This window comes from Anas acuta, chromosome 2 (assembly GCF_963932015.1).
Source record: "Anas acuta chromosome 2, bAnaAcu1.1, whole genome shotgun sequence".
Classification (NCBI taxonomy): Eukaryota; Metazoa; Chordata; class Aves; order Anseriformes; family Anatidae; genus Anas; species Anas acuta.
The window spans coordinates 114,144,799-114,159,866 of NC_088980.1; the positions used below are offsets into that span (position 1 = coordinate 114,144,799).

A 15,068-nucleotide genomic window follows, 5' to 3' on the forward strand; every position below is an offset into this window, starting at 1 on the left:
GTCTGCATTAGAGAAGCGCTGGATCTGCATTCATTGACATGTTTCTCAAGTTCTTTAGGCAGTAGCTGATAGATTGGTAATTGCATGTGCTGATACATAAGTCATCTTAAGGTTTCTCAGCTAAAATGTTAAGTCTTCTGACCAAAATGCAAGGACAGGTTACTTCCATTTGGTTTACTGTGGAACAGACAACAGGATGCGATTATTCCTGTAGCACAGCAACATAACTTGGCAGAACATCTGCTTTAAAAAAAAAAAAGTATGGTTTCCACAAAATACAAGATAGTGGGGTTAAGGGAACGCTTAAAATGTTTTTGGCTAAAATTTCTCTATACCTTCTCTATAAAAAAGAGAAAAAGCGAAATTCTATTTGAACTTTATTTGAAAGCTCAAATGCACATGCTATACTTTATTCCCATGTGTGTTCAATATATAATTATAGACGTTAAACTCTTCATTATAAACAAGGCAATGATAACTACATCTTTGAAGCTTACTGGTTTTCTGTCACTGTAGACAGACTTTTTGTTTACACTATGATGTTTTTATCTGCAAAATTGAGTAGATTAAATGTTTTTGAGCACAGGTTGCTGGACACAGTAGGTATCTCAGGTGATGTGAGGAGCTGCTTGGATCTTCTAGAACTTCAGAATTGGAACACAATGCTGACAGAACGTTTAACAAATACTGATTCTGTTAAACCAGAGGAAAGTTTTTATATAGAGGACTGTTTTTTATATATGTATTTATATATAAGTATATAAATAGTTTTATATAGAGGAATGTTTTTATATGTTATATAGAAAGCTCTCTGAACAGTACAGAAAATGTTTATCTACCTGTCCGTTCCATCACGTGTACTTTGGGGGGAAAAAAAAAAAACAACTTTTGCAAAAGGTAAGAAAAAAACTGCTAAATACAGCTTTTTGCTGAATCAGAAACTCAGAGGTGCCACATGGTATGTGGCCTAGGCAAAGTAAAAACCTCACTAATAAAAACTGACTGGTACTTGTAGATAATTTCTTTTCTGACAGCAATACTGCCAGGGAGTCTGTTTCTCTTTTGAAGTCTGTTTTCCGAAATTCAGCTGTATTAAATGAAGGTCAAAATATGACTGCATCTAAAATACAGCTATTCTGCCACTTGAGTTCTTTACCTCCCTACCATAACTTAAAGGATAGAGTAACTTCAGATTTCTTCAAACATCCATTCTCAGCTAGGGCTGTTGCTCAATACTACTTTCTATTTTTTCTCCTATTTTTTTTCCTAATCCAGTCAATTCAAGCAGAAAGGTTCTGAAGCAAAAGCACAGTGCAGTCAATATAGTGGGGTTGAAGTAACATTGCAGGCTGGGGTGTTTGCTGTAATTTTGATTAACAGAGACTTGACCTTGACTAAAGATAAGGAGCAGCCTAGTAGAAACTTACCACTTTAGACTTTCATCATCATCTTACGCTACTAGCACCCATACTTGTGGAATGTGTTACTTATGAGCGTGATTTAGTTCTAACTTGTTTACGTGAGGTTATGTATGTATGAGTGCATTAAATCAAATGTACTTTAAGTGATTCTGTTCCCATGTATGGCTCTGTCCTTTTATTATGGAGGGACTTGTAATGCACAAGCTTATAGATTTCTTTCAGAGAGGAATAATCTGTGTACATCCTAGGACTGTGCAAGATTTGCTTCTGGGCTGCTATTTCAGTTCTGTGGATCAGGCTAGTGCTAGCCCAAAGGAAACTCCATGAAATACTTAAGGCATGGATGAAACTTCAGAGATGATCACTTTTGGTAGCACTACTTCTTAATATCGATGTAACTCGGGAGTTAGAGTGAATATAGACAAATCATGTGGTAAGGAAAATCAGTTTAAAACTGAGATTTAAAAATGGTACTCTGGTTTTATTTTTTTCCTAATGCCTTTAAGAGCACATTGACCCAATCATTGGGAAGATTGTCTCTGAACTTGAAAACTTTAAGTTGTCCAAAACTCCTTAAAAGAAAAAATTAAATGGTTGCATGTAAGGATACCATAGTTTCTGCCCATCTGATGGAAAGGAAGGACTTCTTACTTCGAAAGTGCCTTTTAAAGTTGAAGTATTTATTATGGGCATACCTATCTATTACATGTATCATATAATGCAAAAGCTACGTTGATCAGTGTGTAAATTTTGAGTTTTCTAGCTTTAATTAGTTCATTAGTGCAGTTTCAGGAGAAATCAAAAACTGGTGTGAATAGTACACAATTTCAGAAGTGTAACTAGGGGTAATACACTTCTTTGCTTCAAAGAAGCAAAAAACCTCACTCTAATGGTCCTTTTTTTTAATAATTACTGAATAAATAATGAAGTTATAAAGATTATTCTAGTTGGAACAGTAAGCTTGTGTTTTTTATAGGTGTATGTTTTAAGCTGACCTTTGTAGATGACTTTGGACAGTAAAAAGTTTCTATTAACAGAAACAGCTTTTCTAGTACCAGTCGTACAGTTTGAAGCTATTGGAAGGCACATGTGGGAGCAGTGCAGTTCTGTTGCTGCTATCTATTGAATGTTTCCATTAAAAAAAAAGTCCAACTTAAATGCAGCTATAGTACTTGACAGGGGAAAAAAGGTTCTGCTGTAACTGTCAAGTTCAATTCTTCCAAACTCTTTCTATGATGAAATCCATGCCATTTGAGCTTGTCTGTATTGCTACTGTTATAATGTTGAGATTTTCAAATTGTGCCTAAACTATTATTTAAAGGGAGTATGCTGAATGTCGTTGTGGCCTTCTTGTATGGAACATATGGTGCTTGCTGTGTACTGTGGCCCACAGAGGCTTTACAGAGAACTATAATGGGTCAACAAGCTGACTTTAGGTCTCAGAACTTTAAGAAGGCAAAACTCCATTTAGGTTGGTGCTCTAGAATTTGAGCAACAAAATACCGCTCATTTAATTTTTAGTCTTGTTTTACTTTAAGTGTGACTTGAGGCTATTATCTGTTTGGTGTGTATTCTTGAAGGGGAGGGTACAGGTACCCAAGTGGGTATGGGTATCTTTTTTTGGTAGTCTTGATTCAATTTCTGAAACTCCAGAGTAGGGAAGGAGTTTAATGCATCTTTAAACTTGGCGTTTCTTACTAGATATCTATAGGCAGCTCCATGATCTGCATGCAGATCTTCTTGGTTACCATTTGTGTTTAATTCCCTCCTGAAGCATTAAGTAAGAGAATCGTGCTAAATATCATACAGCCCTTGTTACAGATAAATAGCAAAAAAAAAAAAAAAAAAAAAGACTTGAGCAGTTGAAGAAATGAATGTCTTTAGCTGAATCTGACACCTAGAGTGTGACTGGAATTAAAATTTAGCCCTGTTATGGTAAACTGTTAATCTTGCTACCTTCCAGTCCTTCAATAGAGGTGTAGTATTAGAAATAGAGATTTGAAATATTACTAGTATACTGCACTTTCACCGGTAAATGTTCCTGCTGCATTTCATGATGTTTTTGTCTATTTGTAGAGATAAATCTTCGTATTTGTCTTTTGTAGGGTTTTAAAAAAATACTCGGGAGTTCTGATTGGGAGGACTTGGAACAGGTAATTAACTCTAGGGCAAACTACAGTATGTAGGATTTTGGTGTATGGTCAAAGAGGTGGTTATAATTTGAGATACATTCAAATGAAAAACTATAATTTGAACTCTCAAAGGCTGGTGTTTTTCATGCTGTCAAGTTCCATCAAATTAGGTACATATAAGGTTAGGGTGGAACTAATAAATTCATTCAGGGCTTAAAGTAATTTGGGGGGAGAGATACTACACAGTAACAATGAAATATATTTTAAGAAAGCTACTTGTACTTTCAAGAAGAAAGAGGAAAAAAAAATAACACCAAAAAAACCCTGGCTTATCTGGGAAATCAGTAGAGGCTAACATTGATGTTTACAGATTGCAGAATGCTTGCAGATTTCACTGAGCCCTGTGAGTATGTTTGAGTCAGGTTTTATTGCCTTTAGTATTTCTGTTCAACTTAGAAGGTATAACTCCCTATCCTTAAATGAAAAGTATTACTTTGCGCAGTGTACTGTCTTATTTGTATGTTTAAATCTTTCCTCACTTTAAGTAGTCACATTTATTGTTGTAAAATCTATTTTTTCTAAAGGTGGACTCTTGTAGAATAGTTTAAGACAATGAAGAAGGTAGCCCCTGCCTCAATAAATCCTGCTTGCAAAACAGATTCTAAATGTTGATCAGCATTACTGTAATGCTTGACCAAATGTAGCCAGATTGCCTCATTTGGTGTTGCATCTTTTGTCATCTGATTTCTTCTGCTTCAGAGGTTGATTCTGCTTATAACGTTAGTATGAATCCCAAGTAATGACAGTGCTTTACTTGGGCTTTCTGCTGGGGACAAGGAAAGGCAACTTCTATGTCTACAAGAGCTTGCTATACAATTCTTAAGATATTCTATGTTTTCAAATCCTCCTGTCACTGCTAGCATGTTTTCCATAAACTTGTTTGCTTTACTTTGGATCTGTTCTGGGAAACTTGGTTATTGGCTTTTCTGTTGTGAACTTCCCAGGGTAGGTGATGGTTTTTTTCCTAGTTACAGCTTCTGAATTAGGGAACAAAATGCTGTCCCTTTTTCTTAAAAAGAAAACAAAACCAAAACGCATCAAATTACCACAACACTAGCCTGCTTTTGTGAAACTTGCACAGATAGTTTTTTCACAGTCAACTGTGAAATCTCTCTCAAAAGAAGGTAACTGATAACCATATCATTTCCTTACTTAGAATGCTTAAATACAAAAATTGGAATAATTAAGCTGTAGGCATGTCCCTGGAATTAGAGTTCATAATAAAAACTTGTAACTTCTGTGACTGGATTTATTGTGTTGCATGGTGTTTCATGCCAATGTTTTAAATGTCATTCTGAATTTGTTTCAGGAGTTACCAGAAATGGCTCTCTTAAAGTTTTTTCGACCAGAAAGTGCACCAGGACCTGCAAGACCAACACCAGAGCAGCTTTCCAGTCTTATCAAGACGAGTCTTCATTACCCAGAGTCTTTCAGTCATTCTTTTCATCAAAAAAGGTTAGTGGAATGCTTTCTGCAGAAACTTTTGAAATATTGTTAATTTGATGTAAATCCTGTTGAGAGATGCAATGTGGATTATAGTACAGAAGACAAAACAGCATGAAATCTTGCTGAGTTCCTAAACTTGCTGCTTAGGTAATACATAAGTAAAATGGAAGTTTAGAGTAGAAAAAACAGGCTATAATATCACAGTTTGCAGTTTTAATGTTAACTGGTAACTTACTGAAATCAAAACTTACTGAAAACAAAATAAATACTCTGGTGTCTTTGTGCGTTTTGGTGGGTGTCGAAGGAGGAAGCAGCATAACTTCTCTGAGGAGCTCAGCAAAGCTCCTCAGCAAAACAGTAGTCTTAAATTAAAAGAACTGCTATGTCTACAGTATATGACTTGTCAAGATCAGCCATTGTTCTGACTTATGTCAAAAATAAAGATGATAATGGTCTAGATTGCTTGGGCTTTTCTCCTGGAAGAATCTCGAAATTAACCTGTCAAATAGACGACTACTAGGGTGAATTAGTTGAAACCTGCAAAAATGCTTGACTCTTCTAAAATCAAAATGATCTGAACAGAATTGGCTTAATTGGCTCGATAGTTTTTTTACATTGACTAGAGTTAGTGACACTAAGTGATTGTATTATGTACACTGTCTCAGACTGTTGTATAATAGACAACTACATGTTAATTTTGCATGACCTGAAATTTCTTTTGACTACTTAAATCTTATTCTGGATAGTCCTTAATTATACTTTTTTTAATTGCTGTGAAACTATTTGTCTTTGCAGCCTCTGTCTGGTACCTGTCACTCTCCTACTTTCCAATTGTTCCCAGGCTGTTGTAGATGTGATGATTGATTTGCGGCATAAAACAACAAGGTAATGCATTTAATCAAAACATTTCCTGAGATTGTTTCCTAGTTTTAGGAAGTTTTGCAGTTTAACTGCACTGAATATCTGGAATAAGATCTTTATAATAGTGGCTTCAATAAAAGAATGCAAGGTGATCTAGGCTTCATACAGTCAAATGTGTGTCTTCAGTCACTTCTCAGTTTTTGTTTTGCTTTTGGCTGTATCTGAGAGGACCAAGTAGTTAAATTAAACTTTGCAGACCTTTTCTGGGGGAAAAAAAAAGTGGAAACATTCTTAAACTTGCAGAATACTGGCTTTAGCAAACTTCCATTACTAAACATGTTATTTTTTTCATTTTTAAAGTATCAAGGCATTTGTAGAAAACAACTTTTGAAGTATAAACTTGAATAGTTTATGCTGTAATGTGATCTAGTATAAAATGTTGTCATAAAGGTTCTAAGATTTCCCCTGGTATTTTACCAGCTTATTTTTATGACTGACTTTTCACCTGGAATTGGAGTACTATGTAAAATACTACATTGGGGAAATATTTTGTGAATTGTTTCTAAAAGTTTTAGATATTTCAGCGGGATAGATGGAATTCAGTATCATGTGATACTGTTAGTTTTAATTTCTGTTAATAAAAGGCAGTTTAACTCACGTAAAATTCATGTGAACCCTAATCCTAGATACAATGCTACCTGATTTACCTTGATTTACCACAAAATAAACCTGTGGGATTCTTGATTTGAATGATCTTGGGGGAGGGGGTTGGGAGGGAGATGACATGACAGATTGAGAGACATCGAGGACTTGTTTATGGGGATTGCGTGCTTCTTGCCAACAGACTGTCTTACGTGGTAAACAAGAAATTAAAAACCCAGAGTCTAACACACGGGTTCAGAAACAAAGATTAGAAGGATAAAGTCTTCAATTTGTTGTTTAAAACTGGGAAGCTATTCACTGAACTTCTTTGATTTCATAAGGTGGTTGCTCTCTTAAAGCATTATAAGACCCAGTCTGACTGGGTATTGCAGTTACATGCCTTGACACTTATTTAAAAAAAAAAAAAAAAAAGCAAAATACCAAACCACCCCCCTCCACTGTAACCACCAAATTACTGCGGTGCCTGTGTATATCCATGTTAACTATATCTGTTGACGTGACACGATCTGTCTCTAGTTCATGGGACAGGCCTTAAGAATGCCTTATGCAGTGCTTTTAAAAACTGACAATCGGTATCTTGTTACCTAGGCTATTGTTATGTCATGGTTGTCATGGTTCTATAAAACCAGGGAGTACACTGGAATTTATAATTACAAATAGATGTATAAAGTTTTGTGTGTGGTGTACAACATAATAAGTGTTTTAAAGATCTGTACTGATCCATCTGAGCCAAAGGAAGAGTAGTTGTAAAAGTTCGTGTGAGTCACAGAGTAGTAAAAGGTATTTGGAAAGAAGTGAAGAGGACTCAGTTAAATGGACCTGATAAGTGGGTGTTGAATATCTTTACAGATCCCTAAGGTGATGTGGTATGCATGGTGGGAAAGAGGACAAACATGCTGCTTTTTTGAAACTGTTTAGCATCTTGGTTAAATGTTAAGCACGCTTCTGTCTATATCTTTGATTGCTATTGTCTTTCAAAATCTAGGCTTGTCTTGCTAGAAAAATGATAACCTCTTAATGATAAGGTCGGGAGGGTGGAACAATGAAGAATTTGAGAAATGCAGTGATTTAAGGGAAATTATTATAGGCAAGTAACGAAAAAGACCCAGCAACTTCTAAGATTCCAAAGAAGACCAACTCTAGCATCTGAAGACTGCCAGAGTAGGAACTTAGTTGTTCAATTCCTGGTTTTCGGTTACTTTTCAGAAAGTATAAACAAGCATATTTGTAAGGGGCTGATTGTGAACACACAGTGCATTCAGAAGTTTTGGGAAAGCTTCAAATTGAGGGGTTCATGTAAACTGCTAATGTCTGAATTGCGAGAAGTAACTCCTGTTACCTTCTTTTTCAGCCCAGAAGCACTAGAAATCCATGGATCTTTTACGTGGCTTGGGCAAACACAGTACAAGCTTCAACTGAAAAGCCAGGAAGTCTATAGCTTGCAGCTAAAAGCTTGCTTTGTTCATACAGGTGTCTATAATCTTGGAACCCCCAGAGTATTTGCCAAGCTAGCGGACCAAGTTACTTTGTTTGAAACAAGTCAGCAGAACTCCATGCCTGCACTGATTATTATTAATAATATCTGACCACTTCTGAAAAATCATACTAAAAGACAAAATAAATGGGATTCTTTTCTTATATTGCTGGTTGACATTTTGCTGCAGTTTTTTGAAATAGCACCTCAAACATCTAACTTGTTACTAGAGATTGTGTAGGAAAGAAAATAGCAAAATATTCAGACTACTTGTCAATTTGTTTCTCAATGCAACGCACGTTGGACTGAAAATTCGTTTATCCTTTTATAATGTATTTCTTCTCCGGTAATTAAGATATTCATAACACAAAATAATCTTTAACTCCAAATCTGAACATATTTGTATGTCCTATGCCCTGTCAGAAACGCAGCTTGACTGCTGTTACAACTTCCAGCATGGTGTGTTTAATATTTGTGGCTGTATTAGGATATGGTTCAGGAAGAAACCATCACTGGCTTTTTCCTGTCTAAAGCCATTAGTCATGATAAATCCCAACCTTACTGTGAAGTTCAATAGGGTATCTCCAATCTGTTCCTCAATTCTTTAGTATAAAACTTTGTTTTGAGTTTTCATGTTTATGAAAGCCGATGACCTGTCAAGGTTTACATACAAGCCCCACCTATGGTGTTTAAAAAAATAATTTCTTCAACCAGTTTGAGTATTTTTTTTCTCATTCATCTCAGCACAGAATGCACTATTTCACAACCATGAGATTGTCATTTAAATTGTCACTTGCTTTATTATGTAACTAAAACAATTGATCTGTTTTAAAAAAATCTACTCAAGATTTTCAAGAAATGTATTATATTTATAACAAATGTACTGTAAATAGAATAAAACATACACCATATTCACTGTATGGACTGCTGCCTTTAAATTTTTTTCCTTCCTTTTTATACAGCTTTGGTGACCTACCAGTGCTGATTTTGTATATAAATTCAGTTGTGTACGTTAGAATATGTTCATTCTAGTCCTTTTTGCTCTGAAGTTTCTATCTTGTTATCTATGTGTAGTGTTGGTATACATGGAAAATTGCAGAGGTTGCTATATTTGTCTTTTGAGTTCTCACATGGTATTTCTGGGAGCAAGTCTCAGGATTCAGCTACCTGGGGAATATCAGTTAGTATGTGGTGAGGATTTTTAATTTGAGTAGTAGCTGCTGAATGTAGAGAAGGCTGTGAAGTAATCGAGTGCAGCAAAACCAGCGTAGAGTTAGGAGATGTGTTTTATGGTGGATTATCTGAGTACAAGGAGAAACAGAAGACTTCTGTCTGCTGTGTCATGTGGCTGAAGGAAATACCATCACAGAACAACATTGACTTATGAAACAGTAAATCTGCCTTCAGAAGCTTTTTTTTTTTTTTTGACACCTTTTATGCAGCACTACTGTATGTCTGTTTCCAGAACTTAAATTCCTGAAAAGTCTTTGAATTCATTCACAGCACGTGGCCTTTCATTGTCATACTTAATGACTGTGGACTATGCTGATGTATTAACAGAATAGTTGAATATTATAAAACAAACGTGCTGCTTCTGGGGCAGAGTTCTTTGCTGCTGTTGGGCAGCTTTGAAGGCTACACTTGCTAATTTTTTCTTGGCATTGCACTATGTCACGAGTGCTCTGTCTTGGCAATCTTTTTAGGAATGAAAGTGTTATTTATGCCAGCCAGCTATCCTGCTGTAGGCCACTAAGTAGTAAGTCACATCTGATGTGTTTTCAGCACTTCTTTGAATACTTGAGTGGCAGAAGTCACATTATTCAGACAGAGGATGTTTCCACGTGAGTTTTGTGACATATGAGTCAGAATTTAACTGACTTTCAGCCTGTCAAAAGAAACTGCTAAGAAATATCTCGTGATTTAGAAGTTCCACTGTTGTAAAGAGTAGCCTTACTGCTGAGTCAATTAACTGCTGCCTGGCATAGTTTTTTTTAATGATCCTAACTTTTAGATTAAGTAAACCAGTCCTTGATGTTTCTACTGGTGTGTATCTGGGTTTTTAAAACAAAGAGAAACTGTCACAGATCACGTAGCTTGGCTTGAAAGAACTACCATATGTAGATCAACCCTTCACGTTTCTCAATGCTTCTAGGAACAGGGTGAGCAGGAGACTTAAGGAGATGGAGGAATGTTTTATTCAGTATGGGTAAAATTAGCAGCCTCTTCATCATATACTTATGAGATGCTTTTCTATGTCTGTTTATGTACACATGAGATTTTTTTTTTCCTGTGCATAGCAACTGTTCCCAAGGAATTCTCAACTAAGCAAAACTCAGAAAACTCAGCATTCTAAGCTGTTTCAACCCTATAAATAAACCAGACTTTGATTATGCTGTTGATATAATATCATGTTGCTTTAAAAAACAAAAAACACCAAAAACAAAGCATTTGCTTTCTTTTCGCCCTTCATTGAAATCTCCCTTTTGTTCTCTTTCCCAGCATGCTGCTTAAAAAAACTGAGATTCTCAACTTGTCATATTCTAAAACAACGATGGAAGGGTGGTATCTGAGTCTAACTCTTTAAAGCATGTTAGAAAAGACTGTTATGATGTGTCTGCGGAATGACTCTATTGTACACATTAAACCATCAACCAAAGTGCTTTATTTCCAAATCAGCATCAGTTCCTTCATGCAGCATTGTCAGTTGTATACATCATGTTCTGTGTAAAGCATGGAGCTGACCAAAGAGATCAAAATCTCTAAATTCAATAAAATGTACAGTTTCATTTTGAACATGGTAGAGAATTTGTGAGAAAATTAGACTTGCATCAAGTAAAACATAGGAGTAGTTAAAAACATAGGAGTAGTTACACACCTTTGTGTACTTAAATCCTAATTGTGCTGTGTCACCAACTAGCATGGTCCTGGAATGAGGTGGGTGAATTCTGTCATCTATTCCATATTTAGGAGTGTGCCCTTCTAAGTCCTACGCTATGGGGAAGCAAGTGATGTGAGAATCCAGCTAGTTCCAGGCTGCTTTGCCAAGTTTTGTTGAGATGCTGCATTGACAGGTTACAGTTTTGTGCAATGAATATCTGGAATAATACGGTTTTCTAATGTCTTCAATAGGCCTTGAATATGACTTAGAAAGCACACAACACTTCTGAAAGGATGGTTTGAGAATGGAGGAACATCAGGCCATATAGTTGGTGATTTTTATGTTTTATATCACTTCTGAAGCTTGAGAGGGAATTCCAATATTTAAAATCTAATATTACTAAATTAAAATCTAAATTTCTTGTGATGGAAACACATTTATAATGTCTTTGTCTTAAACTGCATTATTTAAATATTGTTTAAACATTCAGTATAATAGGCTTTAACTAGCAACAAATACCGAAAAGTAAGCCATATATTGCAAATGCACAGGATTCATAGTAATTGTCTGATCTATATAGGAACTAATTTTTTTTTTTTTTTGCTATGACGATACTGAGTGTAGATAGTGTCTTAAAAGGAAAAAAATTTGGAAGATTTGGCCTTTGTCACAGTCTTCATTCTTACTACCAAAAAATTATCTTCAGTCCACTTGATGTAAAAGTTATTTCCTAAAATTAAACTGTCATGTTTCTGAGATTATATGCTTGGAAAAAAACCTATACTGTCTCTAGCCACACGTGGTCAGCGATAAGTTTAGAATGATAAATGGGGGGAAAAAATGGGTAAAACTGGTTAACAAGTTAAAAACCATTGTGAAATGAACTTTTTTTTTACAACTTCAAAATATCAAAAATTTAATTTTATAATTAGGAAGAGGACACTGGGATAGTTTCCCCATCAGATTTTTGTAATATCAAAAAATTTTCCCAAACAAAACTTCTGCAATTAGCTCTCCTAGAAGCTTTCAAAAATTGCAGTGAAAATACTTGGACTTTTTGGCATTTTTTGGCATTCAGTTTTTAGTGATAAATAGGGTAGGCAACATCTTGTCAAAATCAAAAATAAAATCAGAATGCCTGATGGTGCTCTCCAAAAGCTTAGATAGCTTGTGGGAAAAGCACCATGTATATATAATGAGGTTACAGATAAATCATAATACCTATACAATGTAGCCACTACACTGGCTTTGAAGATGTATAGACCACTATATGGAGGGAAAATGATCTTATTTTAATCTTTATGAAGAATGGGATGCTTGATGGAGGGCCACTTTAACTCAGCTTCACTTCTATTCTTACAGCCCATATAGTTTCTTTTGGACCATGTAGTATATGGACTGTTCTTCCAGCAAAGAAGTCCAATTCTGAGGCTGAGAGAAGCACTTTGCATCATATGCAGTTCAAAGATAATCATAGTTATGCATTCTGTGTATTTCAAACATAAAGTTGGAAGACATGCTTCTGGTACTTACTGTCTTCCCATAACTTAAGACCTGCCACCTGAAGATTTTTGTAATGTGTCAGGAGAGGGCATCCCAGATTTGTAAAGTTAGCTTTGCTCCATAGATTTAAAGTTAAATTTGCTCCATAGATGGCTGTGCATTTTCTCTGGCAAGAAACTGTGAGTCATATGTTTTTGGCTGTTTGTATAACTGAATTTACTTCTCAGTGCTGTTTCCTGTAGGTGGGCAGGGCACTGCAGTAAGTGCAGTTGTGGGAGCCGTATCAGTATAGCCAATGATATTGTCAGGGATATCCACAGTGACAGTAGACATCTCTCCGTCACATATGCCATCACAGAAGTCAGCCTATGCAAAAGAAGAGACGTTCTGCTCCTCCAGAATTATATGCAAGAGTTATTGGATGTTTCTGTCATATATAAGTCCAATTTATATTACATTTGCACTGAAAGCCAGCACATGTGAATTGCTGCCTGTCACCAAGTGAATGAACATTTTGTCAGGCTTGGGCACAAATAGAGTTTTCAAAGTTATATTTCTATGCATGTCAATGTAAGAGATATTGTTCCCAAAGTTTCCTGTGAGGATCTCCACAGTGCAGGACTGCTGAGATTTCCAGACTGCTAACTTCAAGTCAAGTTTGCATTTCTTGGTCATAACAGCTGAGAAAAATTGCTGATCACAGGGCTGAGCATGGTCAACCACCCTCTTTCTTCAAATGATATCTGCTTTTCAAATCCATGTTCTCATCCATGGCAACACACATCATGCTAGTGACAAGCCTGATGCTGCCACAGGAGATGTCCGTTCTGGGTCAAGGCTACAATTTGGGAGACACCTGCAGTTACAAGGAGGAAACCATTGTCAGGAAAAGTAGTACTTTGAAACCTCTTTGAAGGCAGGACAGCCACTTCTTCCATGATCTTCCATTGTATATGAAATGGGTCCCTGCTGCCACCTTCCCTGCCTCATCCTCTCCAGTTCTGCTGATAAGCAAGCTGGTCATGGCAAGGGAGATGAAGTTGTAAACCCCAAACAGTGCTCTTTGCTTTCTTATATTACTCTTGAGAGATGTAAATGTGTAACTCCCATCCTTTGAAACAAAGATGCAACTGTTGGAGACTGAGCACCTGGTGTCATAAGCAAAAAGGGTCCAGCTGAGCTCCTTGCACTGGGAGTCTGCCACCAAGTAACAGCAATGTGTGTATGAGTGTTCAAACACAGGGGAAGTGACTCCTGCTGATGGGCTCCATCTGTCAAGGTTCTTGAAGTACAGGTAAACCTGACCATTGATCATTATTGTGACTGTGTGCACACAGGTGATGGTGCTGATGGCAGCTTCTTTGGTCTTAAGTTCTTCTGGGATGGGGAGAGCAGAGATGCTGCTCTCAGACGCGTCCATGCTGATGAAAACATCCTTCTCCAGGTATGTGGATACCTTTGGCTTCCTCTTAAGAGCCAAACCCTTCATGGGGGTGCTGCAGGATGGTGGGGCTGGTACTGTAGTAGCTCATGTAGGTTCCTCTCATCAATGTCACTGTGAGGCCAAAAAGTATCACGTACGCCCGCTACACGTGGCTGCAATCCAAGGTGTCCCTGCTGCCCTACGAGCAGAGCCACAACCTGGCCACCAGTGCCCACCAAGGCTAAAGCACCGAGTCCCTGGCTCCTGGAGGGCTGAGGGCCGTGCTGAAGGGCTGGGACACGTGGCAGCGGGGGCTGTGCAGAACATGGCGGCAGCCGGCTCCTCCCCTCCCGGTGAGGTTTCTCTGTCAGTGGCTGCGTGTGGCAGAGGCGGCTGCTGCTGAGGGGTGCCCTGCCCAGGGGACCCCAGGCAGGGACACATTCTGGCTGGATTGGGCTGGGGATGTGCTGAGGAGATGAGTTCTTGAGTGAAGAGGAGCTGCTTTCATCAGAGTATTTCTCCAGCAGCAAGGTTTCCTCATGGACTTTCTCTATCATTGCCTGAGCAAAAAGCCCCACAATCACGCTTTTTCAGTGGGTCTTATGATTCTTCAACCATCTGGAGTTTAAGCCTTATCAAAAATAACCACTAATTGCCATTAATTGCACAGATGTTGGCAGTCCTTGGCACTGTGGGGTTTCTCATGTGTCTTCCTCCTTCTCTTCAGCAGCATCAGGGTAGTGCTGGCACTGCCAGGGTAGGCAGGCAGAGGGGAGAGGGGTGACATTGCCCAGCCAAATGGAAGTGGGAGGTAGATGATGGGACAGAATTATGTAGGTGCTTGAAGGGACATAAACCTCAGAAGGGAAGAAAGAAAAAAGAAAAAAAAAATCGAAAACAAACAAAAAAACTTGGGAGCTTTAAACTTTTAGGGGAAGCAGTACTTCTGTCAAACAAGGTTAGAACTAGGACAGCCATTCTGAAATAAAGCAGCTGTCTATCCAGGCAAGCAAGGTGAAGACAATAAGGAGATGTCATGAGAAGCAGAGGGTAAACACAAAGAAACATCTGGTAGGTCAGGGAGTGCAGGGTACATAAGGCAAGCTTAAAATACAGGGAAATGCAAAGAGAGCTGGAGACAGCTGAGGTCAAGTTAACATGAAAAGCAAGAAGGCCTTGAAATGGATCACAGGAGAATGTGGTGAAG

General features: G+C 37.5%; 2 protein-coding genes across 5 annotated transcripts in view; one reads left to right on the forward strand and one right to left on the reverse strand.

Moving 5' to 3' along the window:
• The window catches only part of TRAPPC8 (trafficking protein particle complex subunit 8), a 48,286-nt gene extending 39,309 nt beyond the window's left edge, over positions 1 to 8,977 (forward strand). For 2 of the 4 annotated variants that reach the window (XM_068671802.1, XM_068671804.1), the window contains 4 exons: positions 3,527 to 3,574; positions 4,923 to 5,068; positions 5,855 to 5,944; positions 7,935 to 8,977. In XM_068671802.1, the coding sequence (XP_068527903.1) occupies positions 3,527 to 3,574; positions 4,923 to 5,068; positions 5,855 to 5,944; positions 7,935 to 8,169 (519 nt within the window). In that variant the 3' untranslated portion in view covers positions 8,170 to 8,977. The remainder of the gene's footprint in view (positions 1 to 3,526; positions 3,575 to 4,922; positions 5,069 to 5,854; positions 5,945 to 7,934) is intronic. The other 2 variants (XM_068671803.1, XM_068671805.1) reach the window with 1 other exon arrangement.
• A 3,174-nt stretch (positions 8,978 to 12,151) lies between these two features.
• Positions 12,152 to 14,408, reverse strand: CATSPERD (cation channel sperm associated auxiliary subunit delta). The gene is given in 3 exon segments (XM_068672828.1): positions 12,152 to 12,336; positions 12,338 to 12,378; positions 13,337 to 14,408. Coding segments are annotated over 3 exon segments (741 nt in total). The 5' UTR covers positions 13,928 to 14,408; the 3' UTR covers positions 12,152 to 12,227.
• Between the last annotated feature and the right edge of the window lie 660 nt (positions 14,409 to 15,068).